Source organism: Athalia rosae, chromosome 1, assembly GCF_917208135.1.
Source record: "Athalia rosae chromosome 1, iyAthRosa1.1, whole genome shotgun sequence".
NCBI classification, from domain to species: Eukaryota; Metazoa; Arthropoda; class Insecta; order Hymenoptera; family Athaliidae; genus Athalia; species Athalia rosae.
Genome location: NC_064026.1, coordinates 21,543,180 through 21,558,049, shown reverse-complemented (window position 1 = coordinate 21,558,049; position 14,870 = coordinate 21,543,180). Strand labels below are relative to the sequence as shown.

General features: G+C 39.6%; 1 protein-coding gene and 2 long non-coding RNA genes across 15 annotated transcripts in view; 2 read left to right on the top strand and 1 right to left on the bottom strand.

Moving 5' to 3' along the window:
- LOC105691377 (diacylglycerol lipase-alpha) overlaps positions 1 to 14,870 on the bottom strand; it is a 44,102-nt gene that overhangs the window by 2,394 nt on the left and 26,838 nt on the right. For 10 of the 13 annotated variants that reach the window (XM_012409799.3, XM_012409796.3, XM_012409797.3 and 7 more), the window contains exons 3-13: positions 13,942 to 14,153; positions 9,930 to 10,031; positions 9,515 to 9,704; positions 9,323 to 9,407; positions 8,914 to 9,242; positions 7,655 to 7,850; positions 7,339 to 7,527; positions 6,621 to 6,911; positions 6,188 to 6,417; positions 5,735 to 5,758; positions 4,965 to 5,097 (exon numbers count right to left, since the gene is read on the bottom strand). In XM_012409799.3, the coding sequence (XP_012265222.2) occupies positions 4,965 to 5,097; positions 5,735 to 5,758; positions 6,188 to 6,417; positions 6,621 to 6,911; positions 7,339 to 7,527; positions 7,655 to 7,850; positions 8,914 to 9,242; positions 9,323 to 9,407; positions 9,515 to 9,704; positions 9,930 to 10,031; positions 13,942 to 14,153 (1,981 nt within the window). Of the gene's footprint in view, positions 1 to 1,866; positions 2,082 to 4,964; positions 5,098 to 5,734; positions 5,759 to 6,187; positions 6,418 to 6,620; positions 6,912 to 7,338; positions 7,528 to 7,654; positions 7,851 to 8,913; positions 9,243 to 9,322; positions 9,408 to 9,514; positions 9,705 to 9,929; positions 10,032 to 11,255; positions 11,618 to 13,941; positions 14,154 to 14,870 lie in introns of those variants that run through there. The other 3 variants (XM_048658859.1, XM_048658865.1, XM_048658853.1) reach the window with 3 other exon arrangements.
- On the top strand, positions 7,963 to 8,529 carry LOC125501838. Its single transcript, XR_007279584.1, has 2 exons — positions 7,963 to 8,117; positions 8,494 to 8,529. It is a non-coding gene; the product is annotated as an uncharacterized LOC125501838 (long non-coding RNA).
- On the top strand, positions 8,948 to 9,489 carry LOC125501836. The gene is made up of 2 exons (XR_007279581.1): positions 8,948 to 9,089; positions 9,153 to 9,489. It is a non-coding gene; the product is annotated as an uncharacterized LOC125501836 (long non-coding RNA).

The following is a 14,870-nucleotide window of genomic DNA, read 5'->3' as shown; positions in this document are numbered from 1 at the left end:
GGCTGTACAATAAATTTTAAACTGGTTCAGTTGACTCGAAAATCTCAGCTATTATACGTACGCCGTCATTGCTTTGGTTACGTTAAGAACAACGTATTTATTTTAATGATAATTAACGAAGAAAAATGTACCATTATAGTCCCGATATAGTTAATTAGTTCATATTCAGCGCGCGATTCGGAAGAGTAGAATAAAATAATAGAGTTCTATTATAAGTACAAACATATACTATAAACGTCAATTATATCGAATATAAAATATTGAGGGTATATATAATGTTGGTAAACGAATATTGTTACAACACTGATTACTTGTGGTGAGTGTGGATTATTACGATCTGACGTGTTAAAGTATATTAGCATGCTGCAGTTTAAACATACAAAGGCCTTTTTATTTAATTATTAAAATGAAGACAAACAATCTACGATAAAAGGAATATACCTAGATGAAATATATTAGGTCACCATTTACGTGTATAAGCATATAATTGTATATTACCTTACCGATAGGGAAAATAGATGGGCAAAAATAAGAGTAATTCGAAACTGCAATAGGATGCTTGTCTACATGCCTCGACATCATGACATCAAACACATTTATTCTCCCTGCGTCCTGCAGCTTGTATATATGATATACCTATATATATATCTATGCTTCTATATTTATTTATATCGTAAAATGAAACTCGATGTTCAACGAGAATGCTGCAGAAAGGTATACGTGATTACGTGCTGTACAGACATTCGTGGGATTAAAAACAGATAAACAATAATAACTGTGGAAACCGGTAAATTGAATGAAGTTTTTTATTATTTTTTGATAGATTCGGAGTGTGTCGGTCAGCTAAGTCCGAATTCGTTGGTCAGGACTTATACATATATGTGAACCATTGATTGGTATTGCGAGCAGGTGACAATTGCAGGTGCGGCCTATATATACTTATACTATAAGGAACTATAAATCACGGATCTGGGGTTCAGAAATTGCATATAAATGTCATATTGCATAGAGACAAGGTTGTCGCTCTGTATGATGGCCAAAGGGTGTCAAAGATTTCAGAAATATGAATTCTCCCTAACACTTAGCTAAAAACGACAAAAGAAAAATATAGTTCATCTTGAAAAGCTATAGGGGTGTAGCAATTGTCGATTAAACGTTCAATATATTTATGATGAAACGTACTGATCGTTAAAATATTTGCGCAGAACACTGTTTGAGTGCAATTTGAATACAATTTGAATGCAGAACTTCTTCAGCGGCTACTTGATAACCAACAACTTTCAACATAAGCTGGTATAAAATGATATAAAATAATCAAAAATAATTTGTGGCATCGCGAGGTGATATGAAATGACGTGCAGGTACAGTGTGCGATCTGTAACGATGGCTCCGCATTCATTTACAAGTTCAAATAATTGACTCTGTACCAGCAACAATCTTTTCTACGTTCAGGCTTATATTTATAGCGGAGAACGAGGTGGAGAACGAAAGCTGCAAAGGCTGTTGAACGACAATCGTGTTGTTACGCAGAAGCCGTAGAGGCGATTAAAAATCAGATAAGTAATACTGAGTTACTGGGTAAGAGTCTTCGTTCAGCTGTATTTGGGAATCGTGGTCCTGAAGTCCGAAAGCTCTTGATCTAGGAAGACTATGGAACCTTGGAAGTTTCCAAATTATCGACTGGTTAATCGCCGAGCTACCGATTGAACGACTCCTTCAAACTCCTTCAAAGCCAATTAGCTATACTTGATAATAGTCGATGGTGAATGGAAAAAATAAAATATTCAAAAAAGTTAACGAGATTTAGAGACAACCTTCTCCCTACTGACCTTACCGAGGCATGCCCACCCAATCTGTTCAATATACCTTGTATCGTGGCAACGGGAGGGTGTGGTGGCAGTGGTGACAGTATTGTTGACAGCATTGCAATTGGTGATGCAGTTGACATCGGCGACGGTGTTGCCATCGGGATATGGATCGGTCGTACGAAGTTGGATGCTGATGGAAGACGTTTCATTGGTCAACCTTGGAGATGACCTCGAAGCGGTGATCTCGGCACTTCGATCCCTGCACGCTGATACCTGGTCCACACCACACACCCTCAGCCACATTTGCCTTACGCGTTATTATAAGTATAACTTTATGCAAAAAAATATATTGATATGTGTATGATATCTGAAAAAGAGACTCAATGTTCGGTGGACGGTACGATTGTACATGCTCTAGCTTGAATAACTGCAAGCAAACCAAGAGTTACAATACTGTGTTTAATTTCTACGAATGTACGTCATTTACGGTATTATAAATGATTGTCTATTATAATCTTTTATAAGCAGCTGATTAAAGCGGTTCGAATGAGACAACTGAATGATTGAGCTGAAAATTATTTTCCGATTGATCATTTGAATTGCCAAATAGTTTCCTGAATTCCTTTCAATTACTATCATGATGATATAAAGATCAAAGAGCGTCTACATCCGTGGTAGTTGTAGTTGAGTCTGAAATCGAATTAAATAACCAGCAAATGAAACAAATTCATCGTCCGCGACTCATGACGCGATCAGTGTAATATTCCAGATATGATCAGAGAATTTGAAATCTGTTAAGTTCGGATTTTTATTCTTTTTGATTGGCTACGATCCTGTTTAAATCATTCAGTTTAAGCATGGGGAAATTTTGATGCAACGACCATATCAACTTGACTATGGGTTCAAAATTTCAAATAGAGTCGAGTTAGTATGCCGCGAAAAACGCAAAATAAGGTATTGGAAAAATGAATAAATTAAGCGAACAATCTGATCGACCTCGATTAACTACATCAACCAACAACTGCGAGACTTTTATTTTTGCGCATGCTCATTCTTTGCGGTACAAAAATTATTTCGTGGTGTTACGCAATTACGTGAAGAAAAACCAAAGAGAAAAGGAGCAGTGAATCGGCCAATATACCTACATTTGCAGAGTAATTTGCCTCACCAAGTGTTAAAAGTGAAAAGAATGTATGGGTCATCGATAAGTCATCGTGTGAAGTTAGTTCTGAAGGAAACTGCCCTACAAGGACATTATAAAAATGATAAATAAATAAACAGTGCAGATAATCTATAAAAATGTATATTAAGAACACACCGGCATACATTACAAATAAAAATTAATCGTACAAATTTATTAACGAGGTCAAATAATATTGTTAAGTTACAAATATAAAATATATTATATACCTGTGATGTACATTAGGTATAATGATACATAGTTTGAAATTAACTAAACCGGAAGAAGGTTCACATAATATAGTATAGATATTACTCAAAACGTGAATCAACTAAAATAGCAGTGTAATTTATCTACGTGGACAATACATATCTAGGTACACTTAACGCTCTACCAAACTTATAACACAAATTGACTTCTGCATTGACGTCGCATTGTTCGAAACATGAAAAATTAAATCTGAATATACCGTCAGATAACCATGCAGTGTTTAGATTTTAAATGCCCGTGAAAATCAATTGGTCCGCATATTGACACACTACGGAAAAAATTTACATTTATACCCTGGTCGTCAGGTAGATGATCACGATAGTAATAATAGTAATAATAATAATAATAATAATGACGATAATAATAATAATGATGATGATGATGCTGATAATGATGACAACCATTTTACCTATGACGGTAGTAATTGCATGACACTACATTATTATGCAACAGAAAAATTCAGCAATGGCAATGGCGATAGCTAAAGTTGTAATAGTATTTGAAAATGTGATTCTATGATTATAGGACTGATGATAGTGGTAGGAAAAGCAACAGTGTAATAAGTGTTAATGATAACAATAATTGTAACAATGATACCGGTGTAAACCAAATTTAAAACAACTCCAAATTATTAAAGCTCTGCGTTATTGCGTACATTTGTGCTATGTGACTTTATGAGGGCGAATTCGATGAGAGCAATTTTATAATACTAATTTCATAATTCATATCTCACCATAATGTAAAAGGTATTGGTTTATGATATATTGGAATTCCTGCAGTACAGGTTCTGCCAATACGGACATCGTTATTTTATCATACCAATAAAATTATACTGGTATACCGAAACTATAATCGTTCACGGCACTGGAATCTTATTGGGTTCCATATTGCAAATGATTATTATTCGTCATAACAGGTAAACACGCGAGTTCTTCGATCGTAAAACGGAATACAAAATGAAGAATCGAATTGATTTTTTTTTTTTTTCAATTCCGTAGTTGTGCCCTGAGATACAGATGAGAAGAATCTGTTAGGAACTATAATTTCCCGAGTTGTCCAACGTTATGATTTACGACCAGTCGAGGAGACGGCAAAGCACAACTATGGCGTCATTATACCACTTCGCGTGGTTAGTTTCACCCCCGGAATAGGTTTCGCAGCACCAACGGAGTAACGCGAAACTCTTCACGATTCGCTCTTCTATCACAGAAGCTTCAATTTTCGCGACCAAAATCTTACTGAGAATGATAAAACAAATTAAATACGACTGATATTATCATGAGTCGAGGTTTAAGGAAATAGAGATGGAGAAAGATAATGAGCGAGAAACTCTCCGTTATTAAAATGTATTAAGTACTAACGCCGAGGAACTTGATATTTTACGCAATTGTGATTTAAACGATCTCCACATCTGCAATTATCGATATACGGTTGTGACCCGAAGCATCCGGCACGTCAATCCGGGACCTTTCCTCCCGTTGCGCGTATTCCGTTTCGCAAAAAAATGGGCTATCCCCAGGGATGTGGAAGGGAGCCGGTGATGCGTCAGTGTGGATAACTTTTTGCGCGATTTCCGGCACGTCAATTGTATCCTTTAGAGGCTCGTATAATCCTGGTTTTACCGAGGGACTCCGACTCACTGGGGTTTGTTTTCTCCGGCTTGGCTGCCCGGTTACGACCAAAGCGTAACTCTGATGTGGGCTTACCTTATTCAAGGCGTTGAGCATCGTGTCCGGCATATGATCCTGTATCATAACTGGACTGATAAGGACCTCGTCAAAATCAGAAGGACTTGCCCAGAGGGCTTGATAAACGGGCTCTCGCTTTCGCAGGACCTGCCTGTAATATAGAAAAATAACCGGAAACCGGAACGTGAAGTTAGTCAGTCTGTCACAGGGGATCTCAGATTACACAAAAAGATTGTGACAAAAATATTTTATGCAGAAAGATCGAAATAGAGAATAAGGAGCCCGACGATCACTGCAATAAGGTACTAAATATACCAGATACAATGATGCAAATTTTACCCTACTTTCACAGGTGATCGACGATAGACGATACTCATACGATTATTACGGACTCACAACTTTCCCGTACATGCATTTGTGAATTCATCAACTAAATTACTATTCAAGTATACGTGATGTATAAATTCGTTTTTCAGGAAGAGAGACACCTCTTGAGGAGTAAGCAAGTAGGAAAAATTTCTAACAGATTCTAAGATTACTTCTAATTCGCATATGTCGAGATTCGGTCTAATCAAATCCCTTGGAAAGCGCATAGATATTGCCTTAAAGGCGTGAAGATATAGTAATGCATGGGGTGTAGATTGAAGGTAGGCCATATAGATGATTGTGAAGGTAGAATAACGAATTTAACTAACAATATTAAGACCCATGCTGCGAGCATCCCCAAGATGCAATACCTAGAAATTTATTCCTGGAATAGTATAATAATTCATTTTCAATAAACATACCTCCAACGGGACTCATATTTTTGCCTATAAACGAAAATGTGTAATGTTAATCAGGTGATTCGTTTGCGTGAGCAAGTGTGTATATGTATAGTGCGGCGTACGATATTATGGCTGTAGAAATAATTGTTGATCTACTCGACTTGGCACCACGTCCTCTGACGTTTATTTCAATAGAATCAAGATGTTGTAAGAATCTACATGCCTAAGAAACGATCGAGAGCCGGGCGTTATCTCGAGTTCGTAGAATGAAAGAAGTTCCTTTCCTCTCTCAATTGAAACGGAGAAATTTTCAATTCAAACTTTTGAAGCACACAGTGAGAAAACTGGTTTCTATATGTGTTTACTACGGATAGATGTATTGCGATCCCAGGGAACGAGGTTTTCCGAGTCAAGTTTGAGTTTCAATAAATCTTAGTACATGAACTTGAGTAACTTCTACAAAGGTGCACTCACTCGCTTTTGTTCGGGTGATGACGAACAACGTGAATGATTCTTCCAGGAGGATACAAAGGCCCGTGTAAAGTCAACGGTATCCTGGAACCGCTCGGAATGGCAGCCTCCGAACGAGCCTGATCCTTATCCCTTTGATACTCGCTGATGCATCCGCCAGCTTCTAAATTTGCCGCCGAAGTTGGCGTCGAACCACATCCGCAGCACATTACCGAACATGCGATAGTTTTCCACTGAAACATTTTATAAATGCGCCCGAAAATAGGGTCGGTCAACTTTTGTGGCTTCTGATCTGGATCCTACTCCATAGTAATACATCTGAGCTTTTTTACCGCACGGCCACGAATCTACGTGATAAAAATCTTCGTGGGTGATACGCGATTCCGGATGATGCGCTGAAAAAAGTACTGGCGAAGTAGAAATAAAATCTACATACCTTCGGGTCGACACTCCTCTTAATGGCGTTCATGAGGTCGGCGCGGAGACTCTCCATTTGTCTTAATCCTATTCTGGGAACGACATCTTTGCCGACTACGACGGAGGTGATAAACTCCTGGGTATACTGCTGAGCAGGCATACTAAGAAGACCCCCGGGTGGAGCGAAGGAAAAGCACACAAGATCCGGATATTCTTGTCTCAATAAAATCGCAAGAATCGCCGCGGTGCCAGCACCCAATGAATGTCCGACCAATGTCAAACCGAACTGATGCGTTCCTCTAGCAGGATCCTGAGGAAGATCGTATAACGGTGAACGGGTGTCAATAACTCGCATTTTTCAGTTACTTGAAATAAATAGAAGAGGAGGAGAGAAAAAAAAAAAATGAAATTCCCTGGTCAATTATTGATGAAAATTCAGAAATTTTATCTTCTCATTTCAACGACTCGTTTTATCACCTAACAGCCCAGTTCTCTTCGAGATAAATCAAGTACGGCTTGGAAGCAATTTCATTATTTTTTTTTTCGTATCGTTAAAATTACGTCCCTCAAATTTTATTTTTCGACGTCACTTTCATTCGTGCTATTTTTATACGGGATGACATTTTTTTCAAGACTGAAAACCCGTCATTGAATAATATACCAATGGAACTGACATTTTCTGCTCAAAAGATGTATCCAGGTATAATAGACGGTGGAAATGAGTTTAACAAACTAACTTTCGCCAGTGCTCTGGTAATAATTCCTTCCTGGTGTAATTTTTTACGTATATATTCGGCTGCCTGAACCATTCCTTTGTGGCCATGCCAGTCGTCCCTCGGCGGTGATAACGGCAAGACTTCTGCCTCGGCGTTCAAGTCAGTCATCACGTCTTTCATGCTAAGAGTACCACGTATACTGACAACCACCTGTCAAAAAATCAGACAGTAAAGAAATATGGACGGAAAAAGAATGAGACAATCTGATACCATCAATGGGATAGAAAATATCGTGAACAAATCGGAACACCTCCGAGCGTGCACATCTGAATTTTACCTTTTTTCTCGTATAATCTAAAGCGACGAAGAACGGGGTCTCGCCAATGTCAACGTGGTAAGTCGCGTAGATAACTTCCATCTCCCCAACTTCCACCATACGACGAAGTGCTGCATAATTGCATTGACAACAATTGTCGTCGACAACTGTCGCCTCGTCCTCGTGTGATCCACAAGGAAAACAGCCGCACCTCAGCCTGAACAAGATATTATAGTATAGATTCGTATAATTTATCGATATTATGCTTCTTGTACCGCATAATCCGATTTGATAAATGTTCACGAAATTCCTGACACGTTGGCATATTCTATGCTTTTTACAGAATTTTTTTTTTTTAAGGTCGATGACGGAGATTGCCAAATCTAATGGAAACTGTAGAAGTCGAGTACATAATTAAAAAGTGAATAATATTCTGTCGGGATCTCGATACCGTTCGACCATTCTCTTTCGTAAAGTATCAAAAGTGTGTACCGTTAGTGTTTTAAAGTATAATTCAGAGTCGAGCCCACTACGTCCGTGAGTCCTTAGAATGGATATTGATGAAAAAGCCTGCCAGTAGTACCTCCGTATAGGTTGTGATATACAGCCCACCTTTGAAATTGAACACGAGTACTCTACGACGATACTATTTCTCCTTAAACTAAAGGAGGCAGGACTTAATGTTCTTGACCTGACACAGGAGTATTCATGGTGAAGCATTCATTTTGAGACACCTGAATATCTCGCCAGCTAGACGTTTTTCCTGTGTAATTTCAGGAGAATTCGGAAATAAATATCTGGAAAAGTATAGGCCCAACAAAAAAATTCTTCGAACAAAAGTTGTTTGTTTTCTTTTGCAGACCATCAGAATGATGAAAGAAATATGGAGATCCATTTGAAAAACCGACGTTGACCTTCGAATAGACTTGAATCCATCCACCAAATTGAAAATAAGTAACGCTGTTACATTTACCCCTTGGAGCCGAATATCTTCTGTATAAACGATTTTTTCGAAAAACGTCTAGCTGGCGATATATTCAGGTATCTCAAGATAAATGCCTCGGCCTGTATATGCTTGAAAAAAAGTAGTAAGCGAGCGTAACAAATTGCTTCATTCAAATTAAGACCTCGGGCACGTTTGAAATCCTGAAGGAATTTTCAAATTAACGGAAGCCATATCGTCCCCGTGAACATTTAACGAGTCGGAGCGGTTACGATCTTTGGTCGTATCTTGACATGCGAACAATCATGAGGCGATAAGAAATAAGATGTTGTCTTACCTAGTGCAGAGTTGACATAATCCGGTGGAATGGGTAATAAGAAACATTGGCCAACCGTAGGCGGCGAGGGCAAAATGCATGTAATGAATTGCGGACTGAAAGTGACCAAGATCACCGTCTTCTGTCAAAGATAAAAACTTTGTCCTTGGCGTAACCGGTACGCCGGAGAGAAATTCGTAAGTGTCATTTTTTCTCTGTTTAACTATCAACTCTCTCTCAATTTTCTGAAATTTACGTAGCAGAACCAAACCAGCAACAACATCCGATGGAACGACATCCAAATCTCGGAAGAAATCACTCAGGAGTCTCGCAATATCGGCGAATGAATTCTGCGTAAAGGATTAACATCGTCTCAATTCACAATTCAATGAAAACGATCATCAAACACCGTGGGATGTTATCGACTCACCCTGTTTCTGTCGGAGTTTCCCATGCAACAGAATAACAGTCTACATCTGTTGTCCCAGCTATCCTGATAAGCGCGTATCACTTTTCTGTGCGAGGAAAAAAAAAAGAAAAATCACCATTCCCTGATATTCGAATAAAGAGGGGCATAAATCCAGTCGAAATAATGAATATAATCGCGTTGTATGTATAATACCGTTGTCTCCAGTTTCTGTTTCTGCTCCCACTGCGCTTGTAGTGTAATCTTCCACCCCCTCGTGATTCCGCTTCACGCATACTCCTCTGATATTTTTTCATCTTTACCCAGGATCTGCCGGCGGCGTCGAACGTGCACCATACCGTGACCAAGACCGAGGCCAACACGCACCAGTTCGATATCACGAGTCCTGATCATTAAATCCATTCAATCATAACTGCACGTACAAAATCACCACTCGGTAGCGTTCGCGCCATGGCAACGATAAGATTGCAGTAATCTAATAATACGCGATTACGCCGAAGGGTGTTATTCGTGTCGGATGAGCGAATGTTTTTTACCACTTCGTTTTCTTTTTTTTTTTCTTTTTTTTTTAATTATATTTCGAGTGCACCCAGTAATTACGACAACTCACCCAAGATAAAATCTTTCGCTTGATCAACTGGACACGTTTTGTAGTGTATGACGAGCCACGCGATCCCTGCGCAAAGCCACCCCATCTCCACGACCATAACAACTGCAATAATGATAGAAGAAAAAAAGAGTCTGCTATTATTGGAAATCCGAGGTAGCACTGCAACTTGTGTGTTGTATAGCTGTTTGAAGGAACGAGTTTAAAAATAAAAGCTTTATTCATTAAACATACTAATTAATTAGCTTTCTACGTAAGTCGAACCCAAGTCTAAGTCAAGACTCATTTCTAAGGCCAGGTTCAAAGAATATTTTAGGAACCCAACGAAAACAAGTCGAATTCATGTTGGACGAATTTTTCATCAAATTCGTCCTGTTTGCCATAAAATTTACAACGGGATGATTGATATTGAAAATTAGAATATCAACGTGTTCGACACAAGTGTAATAGAAATACAAGAAATAATGAGGAATAGGTGATATAAATACGAATCAGCATACCCGAATATCACAAATCAGTTGTGGCCAAAGTCCTTTTCTCGAAGAGAAATTATCAATTGTTAAAACACAGGAACAATACGGTAATTGTAATGGGATATTTTATTGAACTTTCATGTCTTCCATATTTTGTCTCAACTGTTTTCTCTTGTTGGCGTCACCGTAATTGTTAAAGGATAAGAAAATCTATACGTCTTTGTCGGCTAAACATGATGTGGTATGGGTATAAAGAGATTGTTACATCAAACAATAGCGCCGTCGCAGATTTAATCCATGGCACATGGGTGTCACTGTAATCGTCCCCGCATAGTCTAGGAAATAGACTTCCCCCCCTTCACCCCCACAACCGTTCGTATACTATTATCTGGCATTATTTGGTATTCTCTTCGGTAAATCCAGGGACGTTTTAATCAAGAAAGGTTTCCCCACGTTTCAATAGGTCGGTTGGGTTAGTGGTGCTGAATTATAGGGCTCACTGTTTGGAAATAATGAAGAGCAGAAAGGGCCCGATTCAACTTCAAACTATTTTTCTTCATTCTTTTTTCACGGAAGTCCGGGGGGTTCTGATCAAGAGCGTATAGAGTTCGGAGTCGAGTTTGCAGACTTTCAACAAGACTATAGTCTGGCCGTGCGAGTAAAGGGGGCAAACTGCCAAAAAGTGGTAGCAATGAGAAGAATTAGAGGGAATAAGAGAAAGTAGCAGTAGAAGGAAGAAAAAAAGGTTACAGGTTCGAACCAGCGGTCGATCAGAAATACGTGAACGGAAAGACAATATCGTTCGGTTTCACGTGTCATGAATTAGCACAAAAGCGATTTGGGAACTGGACGTTACCATCTATATAGGGACGTTCTGGAAGACCGTCGAACCCAGAACGTTGTTTCCTTTATGTCGAGCCTTCTGTTTTCTCTTTTTATTGTTTCCGAGAGAAGAAGGTAGTCGGTATTCTATGAAAGCCCAGTAGTTCGAGGTAAAATGCCAATACCCGATAAATCGATTTCAGCGCCTTTTGCAACGTGAGGATCTATCACGGTTCAGAAACCCCGTGGGAATACGGGCTTCCCAGTAAATTTCAGAGCCTCTAGTCTTTCACGTGACCTTGAGAACGGTGAACGAGGTTTTCAGCTCAGAGGGACTCTTGGGAAAGGTATTCGACAACGCAATCCACCCTTCTGCACTCCCTCTCCCTTAGCAATAGCTAGAAAGCATAAAGAAACTGGGTTCGAGAAACAGCTATTTTCGTAACGATATCTGCTTTCCGCGTTAAACTAGCGAGCAAATTTAAACAAAGGATTGATGTTGCAATTTTACTTTTTGTTTTTTTAATTTTTTTTATGTGGATTTCAAATAACCTTTGATGATTCAGAAAGAGATCGATTACCCACGTTTCAAAAAATCAACGATCACCGAAAAATTGCGGGTATGGCAAAAAATTTGTGAGAAATAACAATAGGTGCGAGGAGGTGGAAAGAAAATGTGAAAATTACGAGAAGCTCATATTCTGTTCCGTCTGATTGAGTCTGCGTCGCAACCCACAGTGTACGGGGAGGCTGGTTTTAATCGAAACAGCGCGATATCCAGAAAATTATAGGTAGCATGACGATAAATTGTTTCCTACAAGGATCGTGGGGTTTAGAAGGAGAAAAATCCTAGCGATACAATTTTTTTTTTTCTCTCGAAGTAACTTCATCAAGTTCAATTCGATGAATATATTATTTCCGAATCAAATAGAGTAGAAAATTCACCCTCTCTTTCCAATAAATTTTCTCTCTCTCTCCGGACTCACGTCATTTCCTTACTCACTCGACATCCGGCCCCTGGTTCGTTAATTCCCATCTGGACTAATGTATGTCCAACTCACTCACCGATTTCCTTTATTACCAAATTTGCGCTGATTTGAATCTGTGCCGAACATCGATTAACGGCTGTAATCAACAGTGAAATGCAATTGAAGCTGACCTGGTTGAGAGATGAAGTTTGCATTACGAGTTATACGACGCATCAACCACTCGATCTATAGCGGCTGCTCGCGTGGCAAAATGCACAAATTTTTCATGCACTCCGTAATTTCACGTTCCTTCTAAACGGAGTTATCGCCCATATCGTGCTCAGACATGGAGGCATGGCTGGACCCTTCCTAGGGTCCGAGTAATACGTCTTACCCAACATAAGGGGATTACAGCAGCAACTTGAAGTTGCCGTAGCCGTACGAACGGGTATACCGTGTCTGTGCTTAAGAGACTTCATACTTCTCACTTCCTCCGGAAGAATTTCTTTTTTTTTTTTTGACGTAGCACTTGCTGATTTCGTCAGCTTTACTTCCGCTAATTTTATCGAAGGTAATGGAGAGATGTTATTCTTTCAGCTACGTCGCGAATTCGTGGGAGCACGCGTTTTAGAGGAGTGTTTAATCACGTGTGCGAAGATAAGTCGATATACCGGCGAATCAATGGAACAGATAATTAGTAAAGCTGCGATCCAGGCGCAGCCCCAACTCCTTTGTAGTTGGGTTCGTCGCTGCCGAGCGAATTGTATCTGAAAACTGGGCGGCCGGCCATTCATTTAAAACGTGTCGAGACACAGGGATCCATTGTCCTGCACGGGTACGAGAGCAGGAGGGACAATGATTCCGGGTGCTTGGCAACCGGTGACGACCCTTGCGGGGAATTCCTCCCCCAACGAGGTCACTTACAGGGGCGAAGATCGGTGAGGACTTGCAAGGACTTTTAAGGAGTGGCACAATAAGGACTGTGAGATGGGCTACAGCTGAAAGGGGAAATATATACATATAGCGCACAGGGACCTCCCAGAGAGTCCGCGCGCTAACTCTCTTATTAATATTCGTCCCTCGTTTCTTCGGGGAAATCAGGAAAACTGCTGCGCCAAAGTGGCCAAGACTCAACCGTAAAGCTTTTCATTATAACTTTGCAGGGGTGATAAAACAAACTAAATCCCATGGATCGACAGTACGTATATATACCATACATATGTATACGTAAATAGGTATAACAGATGGCATGGAAATCGAGCGGCTCCCAAATTATGATCCATATATACGATCGTGCGATTATAACACCCTCGTAGATACCAATGGCGTATGTTTGAAGTTTTTAGTTGCATTTAAATTTTTCAGTCCATTCTGAAGCACACCCAATTTAATCATCTCATGAAAATTCCGGCACGTTGTTGGGCGGACGGTGGAGGACCCCCCATTATCGTATACCTACCACATTATAATGCGATAGACAAGGCACATGTAAAATTGCCAAAGGCTCGCTAAACGGGTACTCTACGAAGCTGTCAAAGTCTACTTTCGCTGAAATGTGCAGTTTGCGAACGACAAAGGTGCACAAAGAGATACGTTCTTCAAAGCTATTCGAGTCTCGACTCGTATATCAACCGTCTTCAGGATATACCTAGGTATAGTCATGTGTAGCTGTTATACTATAAAGGGCGAAATGTGAAAAGTTAAAATGCGAATAAATACAAGAGAAGTAATGACGCGTAAACGAACACTTACACAGCCGAAAATAGAGGAAATACTGCATCGGAGCTCTCGGAGCGGTGTCCTGAATACTGCCTCTCATAGCCAGGACGCAGATCGACAGCTCGACGAGAATTGAGACGAGGAGGATTGCCAAATATCCGAGAAAGTATTCCCACAGGAGTAGGATGCAACTCACTGTGCGATCCCATTCTAGGACCCCCAATAGGACTCCCAACACAATCACCCTGAAACACGAAAACGGGATAAAACTTTAAAACTTTAAATGGAAATCCAAATCTTTTGGAGTTATACGAGCTGCGGAGGAGTTTTTCGTTTTATGTGTAATACCAAATGAAATTAGGTAAAGATTGTCAGCATCAAATGAGGGTATTACGAAACTCGAATCAAATCTAGCTCCACAAAATTGAAAAACGACAGTTATTACCTCGTAATTTTAATAACTTATCGGTTATAATACGAATAAATTTGCTGCCGTGTTAAACTTTCATTCCATTCGTTGCAAGTTATATTTCCGTCTGCGTATTTTTTGCAATTTCATATAGCTACCCAAGGTAATGCGAAGTCAGGTACCAAATGATTTCACTCTCGTCAATATGTCATTTAACTTCCGCTGTATTTTTCATTTCGTGACTTTCGATTATGTCCAAAGATCTTGTTCAACGCGCATAATTATTTCTTGCCTTCTCGGCTAATACGTGACCAAAATTCATTTTCATCTGATTTTCAAAGTTCTCATTTGATGTTGTTTTTGTCCTCACGTTGTCCTTATACTTATGGTTCCGTATTCTCGTCCTCATTTCGACCTATTTTTCCCCCGGGGAAAAGATAAATAAAGAAGAAAAGAATTCCATCATACGATATCCCGAAGTTATATAACACGAGAGTCTGATCGAAGCTTATATCACGTCGCTTATTTGAACCGCAGAACTCGACAGTCCCTT